Source organism: Erythrolamprus reginae, chromosome 3 (assembly GCF_031021105.1).
Source record: "Erythrolamprus reginae isolate rEryReg1 chromosome 3, rEryReg1.hap1, whole genome shotgun sequence".
In the NCBI taxonomy this organism is placed as follows: domain Eukaryota; kingdom Metazoa; phylum Chordata; class Lepidosauria; order Squamata; family Dipsadidae; genus Erythrolamprus; species Erythrolamprus reginae.
The window spans coordinates 133998571-134021383 of NC_091952.1; the positions used below are offsets into that span (position 1 = coordinate 133998571).

At 40.3% G+C, this 22813-nt stretch overlaps 1 protein-coding gene across 5 annotated transcripts in view; it reads right to left on the reverse strand.

The window, feature by feature from the left end:
* The window catches only part of RABGAP1L (RAB GTPase activating protein 1 like), a 224733-nt gene that overhangs the window by 86345 nt on the left and 115575 nt on the right, over nt 1-22813 (reverse strand). For all 5 annotated transcript variants that reach the window (XM_070746727.1, XM_070746725.1, XM_070746728.1 and 2 more), the window contains exons 14-17: nt 16748-16822; nt 13154-13279; nt 12206-12349; nt 7283-7324 (exon numbers count right to left, since the gene is read on the reverse strand). In XM_070746727.1, the coding sequence (XP_070602828.1) occupies nt 7283-7324; nt 12206-12349; nt 13154-13279; nt 16748-16822 (387 nt within the window). The remainder of the gene's footprint in view (nt 1-7282; nt 7325-12205; nt 12350-13153; nt 13280-16747; nt 16823-22813) is intronic.

Below are 22813 nucleotides of genomic sequence, written 5' to 3' on the forward strand. Positions count from 1 at the left end.
GTAAGGAAGAGAGAAAGAAAATCAAAATCTAGTTTGAAACTAGCTCAACTATTTAAGTGGCATTTTGATATTGATAGAGTTGCCATATTATGAGCTCACTGTTATAGACACACAGTACAGTATTTTATTTTGAAATTCTCTGAGGCAAAACAAGGTGAGTTTTTTATTTGTTTGTTTGTTTGTTTGTTTATTTATTTATTATTTCTGTGCTGCCCAGTCCCGAAGGGACTGCCGCTCAGACACTACACTTTTCCGCCCACCCCCCCAAAAAATTAGAGGGAACACTGCTGGGAGGCCCTCAAAAACACAATCATAGATGCCCAACATAATACAATCCCTATGAAAAAGAAAAACAGGAAAATTAAAAAGAAACCAGCATGTCTAAACAAAGACCTCACAGACAACCTAAAAGTAAAAAAAAGCCAAATCCAAAAACGGAAAGAAGGACACATAACCAAGGCGTAATTTCAACAAACAGCAAGAATCGGCAAAAAAAAATTAAGAACAGCAAAGGCCCAACATGAACAATACCTAGCAATGAAAGTCAATGACAACAAAAAAGCACATAAACAACAAGAAGAAAATCAAAAGTTGGTTTATGGAATTCACTTCCAGAAGAGGTCGTGATAGCTGTCAGCCTTGATAGCTTCAAGGCAAGATTAGACAGATTCATGGATGCCAAGCATATAGATGGTTATTGAAACGGATGTCCAAGTGCTGCCTCTATGTTGGTTGAGGCAGGCAGGATTCCCTTGAGTACCACTTGTTGAGAGTCAAGGAAAATGGAGGGTCTTGCCTTCTCTTTCTGCTCAAGATCCCCATGGACAATTGGTGGTCCACTGTGTGACACAGAATGCTGGACTCGATGGGCTTTGGCCTGATTCAGCATGGCTCTTCTTATGTTCTTATCAAGGGAACAGTCACTACATTAAAAAATGAAGACGGTAAAGAAATCACAGACAACAAAAATAAAGCACAGCTGCTCAACGCCTATTTTGCATCAGTCTTCACACAAAAAGGAACCACCAACCAACCAAACTGCAACTCAACTGCAATAAACAGCCCCGGAACTGAACTCAACATAAATAAAAACACAACAAGGGACCACTTGTGGGAGCTCAACAAGTACAAATTGCCAGGACCAGATGGACTACACCCCAGAATCCTAAAAAAATTGGCAGACACCATCGCGGAACCACTTCTCTTCTTCTACCAAAAATCCTGGACCACAGGAGATGTACCAGAAGACTGGACCACAGGAGATGTACCAGAAGATGTAGTCCCCATCCACAAAAAAGGTAAAAAGACTGACCCAGGTAACTACAGACCAATCAGTCTGACTTTTATACCTGGAAAAATACTGGAGAAAATAATAAAAAAAAACCTTTGCCCCTACCTAGAAACAAACAAGATTATGTCCAACAGCCAGCATGGGTTTGTCAGAAACAAATCATGCCAAACCAATCTCATATCATTTTTCAACACCATAACCAAATCAGTAGACCAACGCAACGTAGTTGACCTCATATACTTGGACTTCAGCAAAACTTTTGATAAAGTAGATCACAATCTCTTAATTCACAAATTAGAAAAAAACGGGGTAGACTACAACACATGCAGATGGATAAACAGTTGGCTGACCAACCGCACCCAACAAGTTGTCCTCAACTGCTCCAAATCCACATGGAAGAAGATAGGCAGTCGGGTACCACAGGGTCTGTCCTGGGCCCTGTGCTCTTGAACATTTTCATCAATGTCCTAGATGAGGGAATAGAGGGGGAACTAATCAAATTTGCAGATGACACCAAACTGGCAGGGCTAGCCAACACCCTAGAGGATAGGCTCAAAATACAGAAAGACCTAGATAAATGCTGTGGGCCAAAACTAACAAAATGATGTTCAAAGTTGAGAAAAGCAAAGTCCTTCACCTAGGTAAAAAAAACCTAGACACGCATACAGTCTGGGAGGAACCCTACTTAGCAGTAGTGACTGTGAAAGAGATCTCAGAGTCTTGGTGGATAATCAACTAGATATGAGCCAGCAATGTGCAGCAGCGGCTAAAAAGGCCAACACAGTCCTAAACTGTATCAACAGGGGAATACACTCCAAGACCAGAGAGGTATTAATACTACTCTATAACGCCCTGGTCAGACCACATCTGGAGTACTGCATTCAGTTCTGGTCACCACACTTCAAAAGTGACATAGAAACTCTGGAGAAGGTGCAGAAAAGAGCAACCAAAATGATTAAGGGACCAGAAACCAAGACTTATGAAGAGAGATTGCTGGAACTGGGTATGGATAGCCTAGAAAAAAGAAGGGTCAGGAGGGACATGATAGCAGTCTACAGGTATTTGAGGGGTTGTCACAGAGAGGAGGGGGTCATGCTGTTTTCCAGGGCACCAGAGGGCCAGACAAGGAACAATGGTTGGAAGCTGACCAAGGAGAGATTCAACCTAGAAATAAGGAAGAACTTCCTGATGGTCAGAGCGATCAACCAGTGGAACGACCTGCCAGTGGAGGTTGTGAACTCCCCAACTTTGGACATTTTCAAGAGGAGATTGGATTGTCATTTGGCTGGGGTGCTGTAGGATTTCCTGCTTAAGCAGAGGGTTGGACTTGATGACCTGCAAGGTCCCTTTCAACTATAAGTAAGTAAGTAAGTAAGTAAGTAAGTAAGTAAGTAAGTAAGTAAGTAAGTAAGTAAGTAAGTAAGTAAATAAATAATCTGTGCAAATAATCTATACTTTATATACAGTGAACCCTCGAGTTTCGCGTCCTCAAGGATCGCGAAAGGGCTATTTCGCTAGTTTTCAACCCGGAAGTAAACTCCACCATCTGCGCATGCGTGCCCTTCCACGCATGCGTTGATGGTGGAGTTTCCCCGCCGGGCAGAGGCTTCCCTGGGTCTTCCCCCTCTTGCCCCGGTAAGACCCCAGCGGCGGTGGGCTGGAGCGCGAGCTTGGGGCAGCCTAGCTCCGCTTCCCAGCTGGGAAGCGGAGCCGGCAACAGCGTGGGCGGGCGGGCGGCGCGCGCGAGCTTGGGGCAGCCTAGCTCCGCTTCCCAGCTGGGAAGCGGAGCCGGCAACAGCGTGGGCGGGCAGGCGGCGCGCGCGAGCTTGGGGCAGCCTAGCTCCGCTTCCCAGCTGGGAAGCGGAGCTAGGGTTTCCCCAAGCGCGCGCGCACCCCAGGCGCGAGCAACGGGGTGGGCGGGCGAAGGGCGGGCGGCAGTGGAAGTAAAAACACCATCTGCGCACGCGCAGATGGTGTTTTTACTTCCGCACCGCTACTTCGCGAAAAATCGATCATCGCTTGGGGTCCTGGAACGGAACCCTCGCGATGATCGAGGGTTCACTGTACATTAAAAATATTATATGGAACAAGCAGTAATTATGATATAGCTGTTTCCACACAGAGATTTCAATGGCAAATGAAAAAAGTATAATTGGAAGGTAATCCTGATTTAAATGAAACCGGGCTGCTACTTTAAATAGAAATATAAAATATGGCATAAAATAATCTTCTTTGTGCTTATTTATTTACTATATTTGTATGCAATCTATTCCCCAGAGCCTCAGGACAGCTCACAGAAATAGAATTAAAACACCAGAAATAAAATGTATTAAAGCAATAAAAATTACAATTTCTGTTGAAAATTCTATGCAAGTTACAACAACAATTAACTGCTACCTAGAAACAAGCCTGAAAAGAGCAAGTCTAGGACTCTATGAAGCCTCTACTGAGCTATGGGGAAAAAGGATTTAAAATGTAGCAATCTCATATAGACAGACAGCAATGATCTGCTTAAAGTAGTTTCATTCCAATTCAGTAACAGTCCTTATCTAGCTGTGCCATATGAAATGTCTGAGTAACTTCTGTTGACTACAAGTCAGGGAGCCTAGCAGCAGTGTGTAAAACATTCTGAATTTCAAATATTCAGTGTCAAGTGGAGAGGTACTGTCAGTATTTTAAACCTGAAAAACAGTTTTAATAATTTTGTAAATGTTTCCAGATGAAAACAGCTGTTCCACACTCAGGACTATGCCAAATTACCTAATTTGGAATATGTAACTGGTTGGGAGCAGTTTTTTGCACATACCATGATGCTCCATCTTAGAGTCATTCATCACTTCCATGAAAAGCTGAAGTGCAGTTTGTAGTATCTCCAACACTGGATGGTGTTGATAGTTACATTTTCATTCTTTTTTTGGTATCGTACAGTAGTGGATTCCTACTGGTACGGATAATTGTGTGCAACTCCACGGCTCGGGTGTGCGAGCGCACATTTGAGCGAAATTTTGCTTCCTGCACACCAGAGCCATGGAGCTGCATGCAATTATCCATACCAGTAGGAACCCACAACTGGTATGGTCCACTGACCATTTCATTACTTTCTATTTTATTCATCCAATTTGGTTTCAAGCAAGTGACAAGGAGTCAAAAGCAGAGATAAAGTACCATCTTATTTATTTTTATTTACTGGTTGAGACCAGATCTTAATATATAATACTATATTAAATATAAAATAACTTGACTTTTTGAAGAAAGCCAAAAACAATTACTAGTGTGAGAAAGATACCAGGTGACTTCTATAAGTCATACCTATTGCTAGAAATTTGATTTTTTTTTTTTTTTAATGGCTGAAGTTTGGTGTCCCGGAAGAAAAATCATGACTTCCTACTCAAGGGAACAGTTACCCATATTTCCCCAAAAATAAGACCCTGTTTTTTTATTTTTTTGAATCCCAGAATAAGGCTTGGCCTTATTTTTGGGGAGGTCTTATTATTTTGGGGTGCATGAAGCAAGACAGGGTTCCCTCTCCTTGCTGTCTTACCTGATTTCCAGCTCTGTCTCCCTAACCCTAACCAGAGGGAATGGCGGGAACTGGATGCGCATGCATATAAATATTTTCGGGGAGGGCTTATTTTTGGGAAAGGGTTTATTTTTCGAGGGGGGGCTTATTTTCAGGGGATGTCTTGTTTTCAGGAGTTTCTAAAATTTCATGTTATAAGTTCTACCTATCATTTAGACTCAACTGCTGTATTGGTACATACTGTACTTTTCATAGGTGATGTTAATATATTTGCCATTTGTCACCCTAACAGGTAAATTAGAATCAAAGTGGAAAATCTTCCATGTGAGATATGTAAAAGTTTAAAGTATTTGGGAATGGATCAAGGAGGGATATTTATTGATATTATTTATTATAATGTAAGAAAAAAGTTCTCATTTTTATCTGTTTGAAGAGCTGGATCCCAAATATTTCACTTGAGGTTGTCTATTATTTTATCAGTATTGAGAATTGAAGAAAAGTCACAATAAATAAGATCAAATGTTATTCATTCATTTATTCATTCGGCTTATATGCCGCCCTTCTCTGAAGACTCAGGGGGGCTCACAACATGTAAAACACAATTAAAAAGACAATGTTGAAGCCCAATTATAAAACTAATCTAAAACCCAAGTCATAAAATCCTATAATCACACTCATTCACATCACAGTCATACTAATGGCCAGAGCAAATGTTAGAGCTCAAAGATTTGTCTCCTTAAAGAAAATTCAAACTTAATTAATAATATAATGTGAATTAAAGATGTTTCCATGGCAGCTGGCCTTCTCAATTCCTGGCAGGTAGTGAAGGTAGTGACAGATTTTATTCTCCTGGGCTCCAAGACCACCGCAGATGGGGACTGCAGCCAAGAAATTAAAAGACATTTGCTCAGTGATGGGCTACAAATTTTTTTACTACCACACCACGGGCGTGGCTTATGCATTTTGTTTCAACATCTTTCAGTGCAAATTGGGTGCTCTGGGATAGAGCTCCAAATTTTGCTACCGGAACTTCATTCCTGACCGTTCCCATAGGAGCCCATCACTGCACTTGCACCTGGGGAGGAAAGCTATGACGTATCTATACAGCATACTAAAAAGCAGAGACATCACCCTGCCAAGAAAACTTTGTATAGTCAAGATTATGGGTTTTCCAGTTGCAATGTATGGTTGTAAAAATGGGACCATAAGAAAAACTGAGTGCCAAAGAATTGAGATCTTTTAACTATGCTGCTGGGAAAGACTCCTGTAAGGCAATTAAACCGGTTACTCCTAGAGGAGATCTTTAGAAGGTCAGATCCTGAAGATGAAACTCAAATACTTTGGCCACCTAATGAGAAGGAAAGACTCAATGGAGAAGAGCCTAATGCTGGGAAAAATTGAGGGCAAAGAAAGAAAGGGATGACAGAGAATGAGGTGGCTGGATGGACTCACTGAAGCAGTGGGAGTGAGCTTAAATGGACTCCAAAAGATGGTAGAGAACAGGAAGACCTGGAGGAACGTTGTCCATGGGAACACAATGGGTTGGATACAATTTCGCAACTAACAACAAGAATTAAGAACTATTAATAGCAGCAAGTCTGAGGGCAAAAAATGCCCAGTTGAAAGCAAAAGGACTATTATGAGAAATAAAAATGCAAAATGAAAAGAATAATTGAGTGGATAAATGTGAAACCACAACATTTAAACAAAGAAGAATAATGAACAGAAGGGTAAAAAATACTTTAGCTATGTTCCTAAAATACTACTGCTGTGGAAGGTGACGAAGAACAAAGAATTTGCTAAAGGAAATGCAGTGTGTAAACTTTCCTGTTAAGAGAAAAATCTGACAAGAGATTTTGAGCAGGCACACATTCACAGCAGTACAAGTAAAGAAATCTTCTTAGACATATGCAAGAAAGGAAGACAACTGTACAAACAGGATACCATACATACTATTGCACATATTCTATCACTTCCTAGACATTTCTATCACTTGCACACCATTAGCAAGTCATATATTTGCTGATTTTATAATAGCATTGTAGTACAACAGCACAATTTGTTATTCCAAGCTGTGCCAAGAAATTTTAATTCCTTCCATAACAGGTGAAGAGGAAGCTTTGTAGATTGTTATAGTCAACCAGAAAAAAACAGTAATTCGTTTATGGCCAACCATATTCAGCAGATGCCAATTACCAGGAACAAAATTATTCATTAGTTCATTCATATATTAATTTATTTAACAAATATATTTAGCTACTCATCTACCAAACGTACTCTAACTTTTATAAATTAGATGAGAGTATATTCTCTTTTCTATTACATTTTCCTGAAACCAATTAATCAAAGTAATAAACAAAATTATGTCTATATAGGCAATATAGTAACATTTATGGCACCAAGATACTTCTGTGAACTTGCTGAAGTGAGTGAATACAAAAAACAAGAAGAATTTTACAAAATCATCTTACCTTTAAGAGTGCCAGGGCTACATTAAAGATTACATTCAGACCCTGCAGTGTAGAGAAGAAAGAAAGAAATAGTATTAATCCAGTTTGCAAGGTATTTACCTATGTAAACAATACTAATAATACTAGGGTTGTGTCAAGATTTTTATAGATAAACGTACAAAGAGCAATATTTTGAAGGATTTAATGGAGTAATTACCAGTTACATTATAAAAATATACCAGTATGTAAAATGAACATACTAAGGAATAAAGTCTTCTTCTAGACTTTGGCTTCTTTTCTGCAGGATTGTTGGGTTAAAATGGAAAAAAAATCATATGTGTTAACTTCTATTTCTATTTTAAAAATAAGGCCTGAAGTAGCCTTATTTCATTTTCTGTTTAAATCAACTTAGCCTATTATGTTATTTTGTCATTTAGATATCTCTATGTATTAAGCTAAAAAAGCTCTCTGGTATTTGCTTCTTCATACACTGAAAAAACATAGCAAATTAGAATTAAACATTACTTTTATTAGAAAAAAATTATAAAACGATTGAAAATACATATAATAAAAGCTAACCTGGTAAAAAATGAAAAAGTAAGAATGTAATATTGTTTATTCATAGATCTGTTGCGGCCTGTCCACGTCCCGCTCAGCTGATCACGGATTCTGAGGATCGAGAGATGGGTGTGGGCTGGTATCCTATTTGGCACCCGAGTCTGATAGCATGGTGGTCGGAGAGGATGTAAATCAGAGGCTGAAAGCCAACCAGAGTCTGTAGCACCTCAGGAGGTGCCCATGAGTGACTCAGGAAGAGCCTCTTAATGATGCTATAGTCTGCAGGAATGTCAGCAGAAAGGAATGGTTGAAGAGGAAGAGGTCTATTCGTGAATAGCTCTCTAGAACACTTGGCCATGCCTTTTGGCTAAAGGGGGAGTCTCGTGACCAGTGACTGAGGAAGTCAATGTTCAATATTAGAGTTGGAGGATCGGATTGTGCTCGTGGTTTATTTCTGTGATTTACAAATTAAGAAAACTGAAAATTGTGTCCTCTGATTGCCTTCCAAGTCATCGTGATTCATGTTAGTTAGAGAATTAAAAAAAGAAAACTATTTGGGGAGTTTTGGGCTTTCTGCCAAAGACTTTAAATAATAGCCACTATATCAAAGGATTGTTTCTTGCTTCTGCTAAGGTATTGTATACATTTAAACTTTTTGCTAGTACAATATTAGAAATTACTATTAATGTATTATATGTTTAAAACTTGTAAACTCCGTGTGTGTGGGATCTATTTATCTATCTATCCAAGTATATATTCAATGCAGTTAATGGTGAAACCTTGTTTTCTATTACAACTGAACTCTTAAATTAGAATTTTGGCAAAATCCAGGATTATGATCTATGGTTTAGTATTAGCAGAAATTAGAAGTTTTCCAATTGCTTTTCAAAAGCAAAAAATTTAAAACATAAACAGATAAGCAGATAAGAAAAAATATTTAAGAAAGAGAAAGATTAAGAAAGAGAAAAGACAGAAGTGCCTGAATAAAAGAAAAAGAATGACTTCTGATATTTTTGGTACCAATATGAACGAAAGAGTACATCAATCTCCTTCTCTAAGGTTAACAATTTTCTACATTATTTTTATAATCCCATATAATACTAATAATCAAATCCTAAAATCATCACTTTATTTCTTGCAAATTGTTTTATTCTTTAAAAGTTTGCTGTCATTGACTCAATAATTATTATTGATTGATTGATCATTTCTTGAAAAAATCCAAGTAAAAATAAAATTGGCCAAAATCTTTTTTTAAATTAAAGCTATCAATTTTGCCACCTCTGCTTATTGCATCAATTTCACCATTTTTCCATTGTAGGTATTTCTAAGATTTCCATTTTTGTGCATATAAAAGCCTTGATATTGTTATAAAAAAATAAAACAAAATTCCATAAATATTTTTATTTTATATGTGGAAGAAAGGGCTGACAATTACACTGACTATAATTCAATAATATATTTCAGAGAAATAAATGTCAGCCCTTTCACATATACTTCCATTGATTTATTTGCATAATATACCCCAAATGTTTTGCCCTAATCTTGGTTGGTTGTCTGTTTATCATTTATTTTTTTTGTTTTTAAAAATCAAGTTATTAAGTTTTCCAACTTCAGGAAGCAAATAGAAAAGCAAACACAAAAATCTTGGTATCCTGTGTGATTCAGCTTGTGATTTGTACATCCATTAAAATTTATAAATGTTGCTGGCCACAGCATAGTACAGAATCAAATTATTAAACAATCCTATAAGTAGGTTTTAAAATAATGTTTGGTAACAATCCTAAGGAAATTGCATTTCATCCACTAGAGGTCAGAATTGTAAAAGTAATAAAAATGAATGCTGAAACAAATGGGAACAATCACTTCAGAATCTCACATAAACAATACTCAAATATAAAACAAGGAAAGTAATGACTTAAAGAAAGGCACAGAACCTATTAATCTATTGTTTAATGATCAGTTGTTTCGCTATCAACTTATTTCTCTTCCCCATGTATAGGAATTTGCAGAGTTTTTAATAACCTCCGGTGATTAAAGAAAATGAGGTTCAAGGTCTATTTCACAGATAAAAGCCAGGAAAAGCACCAGGCCCAGACAAGATAACTCATTCTTCCTTAAAAGCTTGTTCTGACCAACTGCCCTCCATCTTCACCCACGTCTTTAATAAATCACTAGAGATGTGCTATGTTCCTTCTTGCTTCAAACGCTCTACTAATCACCCCACTGCCAAAGAAGCCCTCCATCAAGGAACTGAATGACTTCAGACCAGATGTTCTGACATCTGTAGTTATGAAAACCTTTGAAAGGTTAGTGCTGGTCCACCTGAAAACCATTATGGATCCGCTGTTAGATCATTACAATTTGCCTACCGAGCAAATAGATCAACAGATGATGCTGTTAATATGGCTCTGCACTGCATCCTACAACAGTGATGGTGATGGCACAGGTGCCACAGGTGGCACGCAGAGCCATATCTGCTGGGACCTTAGCTCAGCTCCAATGTGCATGTGTATGCTGGCCAGGTGATTTTTGGCTTCCAGAAAGCCTCCAGGGAGATGAGGGAGGAAATTTTTACCCTTCCCCAGCTTCGGGGAAGCCTTTGGAGCCTGGGGAGGGCAAAACATGAGCCTACTGGTCCCACCAGAAGTTGAGAAACATGCTGTTTCTGGCCTCCAGGAGGACGGGGGAAGCTGTTTCACCCACCCTAGGCATTGAAATGCGGGTACTTGCGCGTGCGTGAGGTTAACAGTAGAAATTCTAAGGTTAAAAATTTGGGAGTTTGGGACGAAACCAGAGTTGGGTAGTGTATTCCAGGCATTGACCACTCTGTTGCTGAAGTTATATTTTCTGCAATTGAGATTGGAGCAGTTCATTTTAGGTTTGTATCTATTGTGTGCTCATGTATTGTTGCAGCTGAAGCTGAAATAGTCATTGACAGGTAGGATATTGTAACAGAAAATTTTATGAACTACATTTAGGTCATATTGAAGGGGGCATATTTCTAAGTTGTCTAACCCCAAAATTTCAAGTCTGGTGGCATAAGTATTCCGTTGCAAGCAGAGGAGTGGAGGACTGTTCTCATGAAATATCTCTAGACACATTCAATTGTATTAATGTCCAATATGCAGTGCAGGCTCCAGACAGATGAGCTATATTCGAGAATTGGTCTAGCAAATGTTTTGTGTGCTCTGGTTAGTAGTATAATATTACTGGAGAAGAAGCTGCGCAATATTAGATTTACAACTCTAAATGCCTTTTTGGCAATGTTGTTACAGTGGGCTTTGGCACTTAGATTCTTAGATATGTGTTCTCCAAGGTCCTTGACAGAGTGAGGGTCATCTACGAGGTCGTGTCCACTCAGTTTGTATTTTGTGTTCTGATTCTTCCTGCCAATGTGTGAGACAGAGCATTTGTTGGTTGAGATTTGAAGTTGCCAATAGTTTGACCATTCTGACACAAAGTCAAGGTCTTTTTGAAGGGTAGCAGCATTGTGAATGCTGCTAAATAGTTTTCTTAGTTTCAGCTAAGGGAACGTCGTTGCTTATATCATGTTTCCCCCAAAATAAGACTCTGTCTTGTATTTTTTGAACCCTGAAATAAGCGCTTGGCCTTACTGCTATGCACTCAAAAAGCCTGACTGGGCTTATTATCAGGGGATGCATTATTTGGGGGAAAACAGACTAATGCACCAAGACAAATTCCTTGTGTGTCCAATCACACTTGCCAATAAAAATTCTATTCTAATGGTTGCCAAGGTCGTTTATATAAAGTATAAAGATGTTGGTCCTAGAACACTGCCTTGAGGGACAACGCTGTTAACAGGTGCAGGATTTGACAGGGCATGCCCTATTTTTATCCCTATTATTATTATTGTTGTTGTTGTTGTTGTTATTGAATTATCTTTTGCTAAATTGGACAAAGAGAGCATTGACAGTAACCAGAAGTTAAGGCAAAACTTTCCTTCCAATCAGAGCAGAGTTAGGGTAGGCAACTGCAACATGTGCAAGTGCAAGACTTGCTATGACTCATTCCTTTTGTGATTTTTTTTAAAATCAACCTTTAACTATCCTCTAAACAATGAAGAGTTTATTTCAGACCACTGAAACCATTTTTATAATAAGTGAATGCCTTGAGTTCTATGAATCATGCCATTGTGTAAACAGGGACATCAGAGGGATTTACTCGAATACAGCTTAAAAATAAAGATGATAAGAAATATTGGTGGAAGAACATCTCATACTAAAATAGGACAAAAGAATGGTGTGCAAGAGGCAGTACACCTCCATCTAATAAAAGAAGCAGTCATCCTTGAAACTATAAGCCCAAGAAAAATGACAAGCCATTTCATGCAAAGCAAGCTTCTTTATGGATAGAAGGTAATTTTACCTCACAAAGTAGTAAATCAATTATGTGGAAAACCATACAAAGTGGAAACTTGGCAGTGAAGAGGGTGAGAAACCACTGGGAGGCATACATATGAGCTTCAAGGTTCTGTTCCACAAAATGGTTATATAAATCAGGCAGCTGCTCCTACGGAGAAAAGTGAAAGACGAAGATGAATACAACTTTTCTTCTCAAAGATGTTAAATGCCTTATCAAAACCTAAATTAATATGCATTATTTCTTTATGCTTATGAAGTATATGCTTATATTTCTGCTATATTTTAAGCCAATGTTAGGAAATATTTATAGAATAAACACTTTGGTACTAAACATGAAGACCATATGTGTTTCATGCATTATGTTATGAATGTATGTATACCCCCCCACACACACACACACATACAGGTTGGTTGCACATTATCAATATCTCAATTTTTATGGACACTTGAGTATACCTATGGTAGGATATGTTCAGGTGACATCATCTTTTTTTCAATTTTTTATTCATTTTTTTTTTAATGAGCAAATGCGGAAGCTGAGTTTCTGGCACTGTGCATGCGGTCACAGCTTTCTTTTCTCTTTTAATTTATATTTTTTTAATTTAATTTTGTTTTCGGCTTTTTAATTTAATTTTTTTTCTTCTGAGCATGTGCAGAGGTGAGGAGAGGCCAGGCACCCGAACCCTAAAACTAACTGTAATCAGGTGTGAGTGATGTCAAGTTAGTCACTCCCACCCTGTCATATGACCACCCAGTCACATGATCACCAAGCCGCCACCCCCACCCAGTCACGTGGCTGCAAAGCCACTCCCACCTAGTCACATGACATCAGGTCACTCCCACAAAATTAAGCCACACCAACTGAGTAGTAGTGAAAAGTTTTGGAACCCACCCCTGGATATGTTCATTATTCCCTTTCTTTTTCTAAAACAAAGAAAAATTCAGGTAATACCTGTGTAAGTTTCTCCAGCTGATAAAATTTTCTCCGCAAACCTTCCAAATTGTTTTTATAGAGCTCCCGCAGGCCATAATCATACATGATCTTCACTAGGATACAGAAGGCTTGTTCCTCAGGCATCTGCATGGAGACCATAAATATAAAGTGACTTCCAAGAACCCTTCTGTAGATGGGTTTATGCTATCAGTATGCAAAAAGAGAAAACTGAAATATGCATTCAAATAGCTTTCAGTCAGGATTTTGTACCTGCTGATTGTTGTGGAACTGATTGGAATTTCTCAAGAGGGTATGAAAATTTTCAGAATTCAGAACTGCCAAATCACAGTGGAGCAGAATTTCAAGTGACCCTTGAGAAGAGAGGATTAAGCATATTATACATAATATATGCCTCTCAAAGCAAAGGGATTTTTTGAAATTCAAACTACAGTTGTAGGCCATGCGGGGGTGGGGGGGTTGTTCTTTGCTAAGTTACAAACTTCTAAACCACTGTATTTATATACACTATTAGCAACATACTATTAAAATAGTTTTGATTAGTGATTGATTAATCTGTTACTTAGGAGATACGTTTTATTTTGTTATATCCCTAAATATTAGGTTTTTTTCCTTTTTAGCACTTCGCTTTTGCAAAAAAGCACATTTATGAGAACTCATTGAATACAGTATATGGAAGAACTATGTTATTTTGTTATCTAAGACAGCGTTTCCCAACCGGTGTGCCGCGAGACATGGCCAGGTGTGCCGCCAAGCTTCAGCTGGGCGGGGCGCTGCCGGTACTTCCGTCCTGGGGCTCCCGCTCGCAGCTGTCCCCCGCCTCCTGCTCGATGCCGCGGTTTTCGGCGCTCTCCTGCTGGGCCCCAAAGAAGGAAGGCAGGAAGAAGGAGAGCTCCGTTCTTCGCACCTTTTTCCCGTCTTCTTTCTTTGGGGCCCAGCAGGAGAGCGCCAAAAACCGCGGCATCGAGCAGGAGGCGGGGGACAGCTGCGAGCGGGAGCCCCAGGACGGAAGTACCGGCAGCGCCCCGCCCAGCTGGCGCTCCTCTGGCGTCGACGGCAAGTGTCCGATGGGAGCGGGGGGGGGGGGGGAATGAATCGAGATCTGATTTCTCCTCCTGCCCCCCATGGAACATGTCTTGGAATCAATAGAATTTCCTCAACAGATCTCTTTGTAAATTAAGTTCTCTTCAGACACCACTGGCTCATATACCGGCTGGCGAATTGTCGGTGGAAAGAAACAACCTCCTTGAAGGCGTTAGCATTCACTCGTTTCCTTCGCCTATATAAACAGAACGTGTAACTAACTCCACCATTAGGAAACCGGCAAATTAAAGTTTGAGTTTCTTTCCAGGCGTTATTAGCACCGCCCCTCTCCTTTTTCACGAGTGGAAAGTGGGGGAGGAGGAAGGCGGGGAGGAGAAGAGAGAAAGCTGTGGATGCATTTGCGCGGGCAAAAAGGCGACGGCCACCCCCCCCCCCGCTGCGGCCACCCCCCCCCCCGCTCCCATCGGACACTTGCCGTCGAGAGAGAGATGGGAGTGGGGGGGTGGCCGCAGCGGGGGGGGTGGCGGCAGGCAGTCGGGGGAGATGGCGGCGGCGAGAGGGATCGCTCGCTCGCTCGCTCTCAGCTGACTGCAAGTGGGAGCCCTGACGGTGGCGGTTGGACGTGCTGCTGGACGTCGTACATGCTGGCGCTGCGTGCCTGGCATATACGGTGTCCAGCACCACGTCCAGCTGCCGCCGTCAGGGCTCCCGCTTGCAGTCAGCTGAGAGAGAGAGAGACATATAAGAGGCAGAGAGAGAGAGAAAGAGAGACATAGCAAGAGAGGCAGAGAAAGAGAGACAGAGCAAGAAAGAGAGAGAGACAGCAAGAGAGGCAGAGAAAGAGAGAGAGAAAGAGAGAGAAAGAGACATAGCAAGAGAGGCAGAGAGAGAGAAAAAGAAAAAGAAAAAGAAAGAGAGACATAGCAAGAGAAAAGGAGAGACTTAGCAAGAGAGGCACAGAGAGAGAGAGAGAAAAAGAAAGAAAGAGAGACATAGCAAGAGAGACAGAGAGAGAAAGAGAGATAGCAAGAGAGGCAAAGAGAAAGAAAGAGACATATAGCAAGACAGTGAAAGAGAGAGAGAGAGCAAGAGAGAGAGAAAAAAGCAAGAAAGAGATAGCAAGAGAGACAGAGAGAGCAAGGGAGAGAGAAAGACATAGAGGAAGGGAAGGAGGGAGCGAGAAAGAGAGCAAAAAAGAGAGGAAGAAAGAAAGAGGGATGGAGAGAGAGAATGAAGGGAAGGAAGGAAAAGAGAGAAAGAGGGAGAAATAGAGCGAAAGGGAGGAAGAGAGAGGGTTTTTTTTGTCCAAACTTTTCTTTAGCCCGCCCCCCCCCCCTTTCAGTGTTCCCCAGGATTTTGAAAATACGAATAATGTGCCGCGGCTCAAAAAAGGTTGGGAAACACTGATCTAAGACAACCTACAGATTTCAGGTCAGGACAAGATTACAGTATTTTTCAGAGTATAAAATGCACCTTAGTTTTGGGGGAGAAAAATAGGGAAAAAATAATCTGCCTACCAGATTATGGCTAGTCCTTAGCCTGGTCAACTTCAGCAGATTAGTTTGTTGGTTTGAGCATGCTTGCTTGCTTTTTATTCCCTGATTGGGAATAAAAACCAGGTTCTAAAAGAATTTTCTCTCACTTCAGAGAGAGAAACAATGAGAAAAGCAGGCAAAGGAAAGAGTGTTTAGCTAGCAAAACATGGAAGATTGTGTTAGCACCTTGTTAGACTTGAAAAAAAGTTAGTAAAAGCTACATTTGGAGTATAAGATGCACCCAAAATTTCAGCCTCTTTTAGGGTGGAAAAGGTGTGTCTTATACTCTGAAAAATATAGTACCTACTTGCATTTAAAGAAGCAAACAACGTTGTTAAGAGAAGTATTTCCCCTATGAATAACCAAACAAAAGTCTCTCCTGCCTTAACAGGTAGAAAAGCTTCCTTCTTTGACATAAAAGCTTTTGGTATACAGTGTTCCCTCAATTTTCGCGGGTTCGAACTTCGCGAATAGCATATACCACGGTTTTTCAAAAAAATTAATTAAAAAATACTTTGCGGGTTTTTTTCTATACCACGGTTTTTCCCGCCCGATGATGTCATATGTCATCGCCAAACTAATAATTTTTGCAAATAAATAACAAAAAAAATAATTATTGTTAATAAATAATTATGTTTATAAATATCAGGATTACTAAGTGTCTTATTCAATGGTGAATACCAGTAATAATGGTGAGTAAATTGTTGTTAAGGGAATGGGAAATGGTAATTTAGGGGTTTAAAGTGTTAAGGGAAGGCTTGGGATACTGTCCATAGCCAAAAATAGTGTATTTACTTCCGCATCTCTACTTCACGGAAATTCGACTTTTGCGGGCGGTCTCGGAACGCATCCCCTGCAAAAATCGAGGGAACACTGTACACCATTTGTTCTTGTAAGTGCCAACATGAGATTAAATAGGTAGGGAAATGTAAAACTAGAAATTTGAAAGGTGGAAACAAACATTTCCCCTGCTTGTCTGATTAAACAACAGTGTTTCATTTTGTAGTGTACTCACATGCAGCAGAAGAACAGCAGCAAGAAAGGAATGACCCTGACAATAACCAATTTCTTCATCATAAACTGAATATGCCTGGAATTAAAAAACATATTTGATTGTAATTATTAAATTTCATGGTCACGACTGAAGTGGCGTGGCTGCCTATGAGTGACTTGCTTTGCTTACATTCTGCCAAGATGGCAAATACTAATCTGAAATATAAAAGCTTGAAAGCCATTTTCCCACGCAACATGGAATTTATTGCTCTATATTCACTGTGTACACTGTGCATGCACTGTACATTCTGTGGTATAATTACACTTTAAAAAGCATACCATTTTGTCATTCATTTCGAGCATCAATCAATCACTTGAAACAGCCACAAATACACTGAAGGAAATCAGCTTTTAACTCATTTTTTAGGAGACAAGATTCAATTTTTTTTACCTCCTAAAAATTCATATGAAAGAGCTAGTTATACCCTACCACACATACAAATATGTGCTTTAAAGATGGGATATAAAGCCCCAGAGAATCCAAACAAATCCTGGCATCTAAGCAATAATAGTGTTTCTGACAAAGGTGGAAGACTACAATCAGTTGGCACCCCTACTGTTGTCAGGCAGTGAAGTGACTATGGCAAGCGCTAAAGAAATATTCTTTACTAAGGCAGAATGAGCTTGGAAAACCTCAGGAAGCCAAAACAATTCACTGGCTATCTTAATAGCAATCACAATACTTCTTGCAATTCATTGTGCTGGTGGGGCTGGGGGGTGTCTCCGCTGGGTCAAAGCAGAAGTGACGGCATTAAAACCTGCCAACACATTTAGCTCTAGAACATTCTGGCAGTGCTCTGAATATTCACAGGAAACCTGAGGTGCACAGAACTCACAAAAAAGCAGCATTTTGTGATTTGTGGCATACAAAATGGCATTTTAAATTCATTTGAAAGAAACTGGTATTCACAGAACAGTTGGAGGTGTGTTTTGGAGGGGCGGGGGCTGGTTTGCTGTTTGTTTTACAAATAATCCTACTACAATAATAAATTATAAGACACTGGTCACAGGCAAACTGAGATGAACATTTCTTAAAAGTTACCTAGGCACAATATACTTTTCCCTTCTCGTGGTATTTAAACAAAAAGGAGTGATACCGTGAAATGAGGATATTACTTGTACTGAATTATTAATTCAACTTACTCATTCATTCCCTGTCCTCGGTCACATCATGACCACACAGTACTTTATATACAGTAGTCCCTCGCTATACCGCGCTTCACCTACTGCGGCTTCACTTCATCGCGGGTTTCTGATGAAGTCGATCGGCAGATTTAAACAGCCCGCCGAACTCGATCGGCAGGTTTTTCAAAAAAAATATATATCTAAAATTGTAAATACTGTATTTAAATACTGTATCTAAAATAAATACTGTGTGGGAAGGGTTTATAAACACTTAAAACAATGAAAACTTACCAAACAATTACAATATAAATACTTAAATAAGTACTATCAGTCGATAAATTCCCCATCGCGGATTTCACCTATCGCGGCCAGGTCTGGAACGTAACACCAGCGATAGGTGAGGGACTACTGTAGTACCTTTTGTTCTTTAAATACCTCATATTTCTGAGAATCTCATTTAACTAAACAATAATGACTCTTCTGCTTTTCCCTTCACCTTAAAGTTTTCACTCTTTCTTTTACACCTCTTCCACACCCAATCAAATGCCTCTGTATCCTACCCGACCCTCATAGTACTTTTCTTACACCCGCACACATCCCCTTGAACCTCTTCCAACCCTCACACTCTCACAACCACCCTCACCCTTGCACACCGTCTCCTATCCTTGCTGCGCCTTCTTCACATCACGGTGTACTTCCCAATCTCCCTGGGCATCTTCATATGCACCCTCCCCCCTCACACAACCCCTTGCAGCTTTGTCTAGCCTTCCCAAACTACCTCTCATGTCCCGTCATACCCCTGCACATCATCCTTGACCCTCACTCAGACGTACACCCTCTCCAACCCACCCTGTGCTACTCACGCATCCTTGTACTCCCAGCAACTTTTCTGATCCTTGCTGTACCTCCCTTGCACCCTGTGTACCCTCCCTGACCTTTGCTGCACCTCCCTTATATCATTGTAGACCCTATGTGTACTCATGCAAAAACTCAGAGGCTTTGCCATGTTCTTTCTCCCACTGCTGACCAAGAAAGCTTGGCCTGGTCCTTCATGAGGCTGCTGTTGCATGCACAAGGCTTTCTTCTCCAGACTGAACACAGTGGTTTTCTTGTAAGACCTTCTAGGTCAGTGGTTGCCTCGCAGAAGGCCAAATACACCTTGTCAGCAGCAAGACAGTACAGTCAGTTGTGAGGCAGAATGCAGGGTTACCACAGTTTTGGAGTGGATGGATGATAGCAAGGACAGCTGTCCTGTAGTGGGCTAGGGTGGCTGAAGGTTTCTGGGGTAGCAACAAGTCTGTACTGCTGGGCCAAGCTGGACCTGGGCTTCACATTGTACTGCAAGGAATTTTGTAGCCTCAGAGCATGGCGCATTCAGAAATCCCATGTTGCTGGGGTTTTGTCATATGCTTGGTTTTGCACCATGCTGCTGGAGCTTCCTACGCATGGTAGATTTACACCATGCTGCTGGGTTAGGATGGAGGGTGACATTTCCAGGGGAGCATGGGAGAGAAGGGCATGGCTTCATGCTGTGGCACGTCAGGGTTTAATTTCCAAGAAGCCTGGGCCACAGTGTATTCTTTCCTCAGTCTCCCTGTACTCATAAAAGTGTATACACACATCCCACATCTTCTTTACCCAGCCTCTCCAAGTTTGCATCAAATTGTACCAATCCCCAACATCTGCACAGTTATGCTGGGCTTTTCAGGACAGCACCCTATCTTCCTTATCTGGAATTCCCTTTGCTTTCCCCTTAGTGACCTATGCATCTGGAGTTACTATGGTAACTGAGATTGCCCGGCTTGTCATCACTAATCATGTGATATCGTGCTTTATGATTGCTTAGTGACTGGAATTCCAGTCCCAACTGTGCTTATAAATTAAGGACTACGTGTATTATCCTAATACAGAACCATCTCCTCCAGGTAACACTGATCCATCTTGTCTGTTCCTCCTGAGTAGAGATGTGAGCCAGAAGACAAGGCTGTTTTATTGTGGCTCCCTCCCAGTGGAAAAGCCTATTCTCAGACATCCAGATGGCATCCTCCCTGATGAAATTTAGGCAGGCAGTGAAGCCACAGCTGTTTTGTAGAGCTTTTAATCTGTCATTTTAACCATGGAGTTGTTGCTATTTAACAGACACTGGGGGGGGGGGGGGGGCGAGAGGAGAATATTTTATTATAGTTATTGGGTTTTTTGATTATATGTGTAAACCTTTGGTAGTCCAACAGTTTACAGAAGAGTACTCCAACCTTTTTGGCTTTGCAGACTAGAGGGTGGGGTGGTGGTGGTGAGGAGAGAGGATGGTTCCATGTGAATGGCGGACAAAAGCACACACACACAGCTCTATTTGCATGCCTGCTACTCATGCAAATGGCAATGTACACAAGTGTGATCACCCACCACTTCCACAGCCCAGTTCTGAAAGGTTCAAAGCCCAGTAATGGGCCATGGCCCGTAGATTGGGGGGCCCTGGCAGACAGTACCAAAAGAGAACCAAATTAGCCAGTTAGTAGATATGTATACATGGAAATATAAACCGTCTATATTCAGAATGCAGGCACTCTTCCACATTAGGAATTTTCTCAGGAACTGCCAATTTTTTAGTTCCATTTTATATGATACCACAGTATATATTTATATGTATATTTATAGCCTGTTGTCTTCAGTTTACTCCCTAATTTTTTAAAAATTTCTTCTACCAGGACTTTTGAGGTAACTGAAATTATTTTTTGCAAAGAATAAAGTGCAATCATTCTTAAGGGTGTTCTGTCTTTCTGGAAAGATATGGCTTTATTTATTAATGTATGTGCCTCCCTACTATTTCAATAAAAAAAATCCCACATAATGCCTAAAAAAGTGTACAGCAGGGGTGTCAAACATGTTGGCCCATCACACGCTGGCCACGCCCATCTCTGGCTTAGCGAAAGGGGGGAAAGTTGCAATATGTCATATGATGACAACACTGCATCGCGAGTTTGACACCCATGTGTGTAGGTAGTCCTCAACTTCCAACCACAATTGAGCCCAACATTTATGTTGCTAAGTGAGTCCCATGTGATGAATGTTCTTGCCATATTTGTTAAGTGAATCACTGCAGTTGTTAAATTAGTAACAAAGTTAAGTGAATCTGGCTTCCCCGTTGACTCATCAGAAGGCTGCAAAAGGTGTTCATGTGACCCTGGGACATTGCAACTGTCATAACTGAGTCAGTTGTCACGCTTCTGAACGTAAATCATGCAAGGATCATAAGTGTGATAAATGCTCATAAGTCACTTTTTTTCAGTTCACTAAGTGAACTGTTTTACATCAAAGACTACCTGTATTGTAAATTACATAGTATATATCATATTAATAAATCTTACTACAAAATCACAATAACATCAGCTCTGTTTGAATTTCACTCTTTTTAGCCTCCCCGGAGCTGCAAATTCCTGGGGTGGATCGTAGAGGACCTGGAATCCCCCCCCCCCCCGCTAATTTGTCCTCTGCTGGTTCCCCTTGCTCCTTCTCTTCCATTTTTCTTTTCTTTCTCTGAGTCTTCACACCACCCAGTGCCGGGTCAGATCAATATTTAAGGCAGATTAGGGTTAAATGTCAATGTTCCAGGTAGCAACCAAACTAAATCAGAGTCTAAGTCAAAGTATTTCTCAAAGTTCCAATTTATTGCCGGAGCCATCCTGGCATCTACACTGGGAAACCCGAATCTGAGTTTCCCACCCAGTTGAAAGTTCACATCCCTTGCCCCGCCCCCACAAAATTTTCACGTTACCCACTCAGGTTGTGCCAGCATGGCAACTTCTCCTTCTGCTTCCGCCCAGGTGGTGGACATATAATGGCCTTGAACCACTCGAAAGAATGCTTTGTGACTGCATCTGTTCCCTCAGGAAAACCACCCCTCCCAAGTTCCCATAAACATCAGGCTTTCAAACCATTGATTTATCACCAACGTCTGCACCGGCTTGACATCAGCAACACCACCAAATACATCCCCAGTGGTGATACCCTTAATATCAATTCTTCACATTTATTTATTTATTTATTTATTTATTCATTAAATAACTGACTTTTTGAGGGTCTTCTTAATTTTTAACAAAGATGATATTTGTGGCAGTCTTCTATTTAGTGCTAATTTACATGAGAAAGCAAGAGTAGCAGAATAAATTATATATTTCCATTATTTTGTGCATTTTCTTTCTAAGGTAGAAAACACAGTAGAAATTCATGATAACTATCTAGAATGCTATTGCACAAGGCGATCCAAAGTTCCTCAGAATGCTGCTGCCAAATTGCAATTTTGGGTGTTAATGAATAAACAATTAAATAAATAGGGAGGAATCATCTTAGTTCCATTTCATTAAATGTTAATTCAGCTAAATATATTTGGCCCAATCTACTCCATTGTTCTGCTGCTGCGTATTTGTGGTATTATGGACTCTGGACCTGTTGTGTCTGAAACCTGAAAAGCTACTGTGTACCCTAATCTATATAGAATGTAACAAGTCTGAAAAATCTTTGCTAAAAGAAAAGCAAGCAATTAGAGAAAACCCTTCACATTTGTATTAACCTCCTAAAATTACATATTTGTTTAAAAGGAAAAATTATTCTGTATGTTCAGGTCATAGTCTCCTGGCAATTTCTTTATAGCAAAACAATATCTCAGTGTGCCAACAAGAATAAGTGTTTAAAGAAGGGCAATCTTTTTGGCACTTTCAGATGTATTTTTTTAGGCATTCAAAAAATGTAGAAATCAAGGGTGTAATAATCAGTTATGTTGTGTCCAGGCTGAATTGGACTTTTGGGATGGGGACGGTTAGGTTAAGAGGCAAAATGGAAAGTAGAATATGGCTAATGTTCAAAAAGTTATTTGTCTTTTTTTTTCTTTTAAAAAACCCCTGTTCCC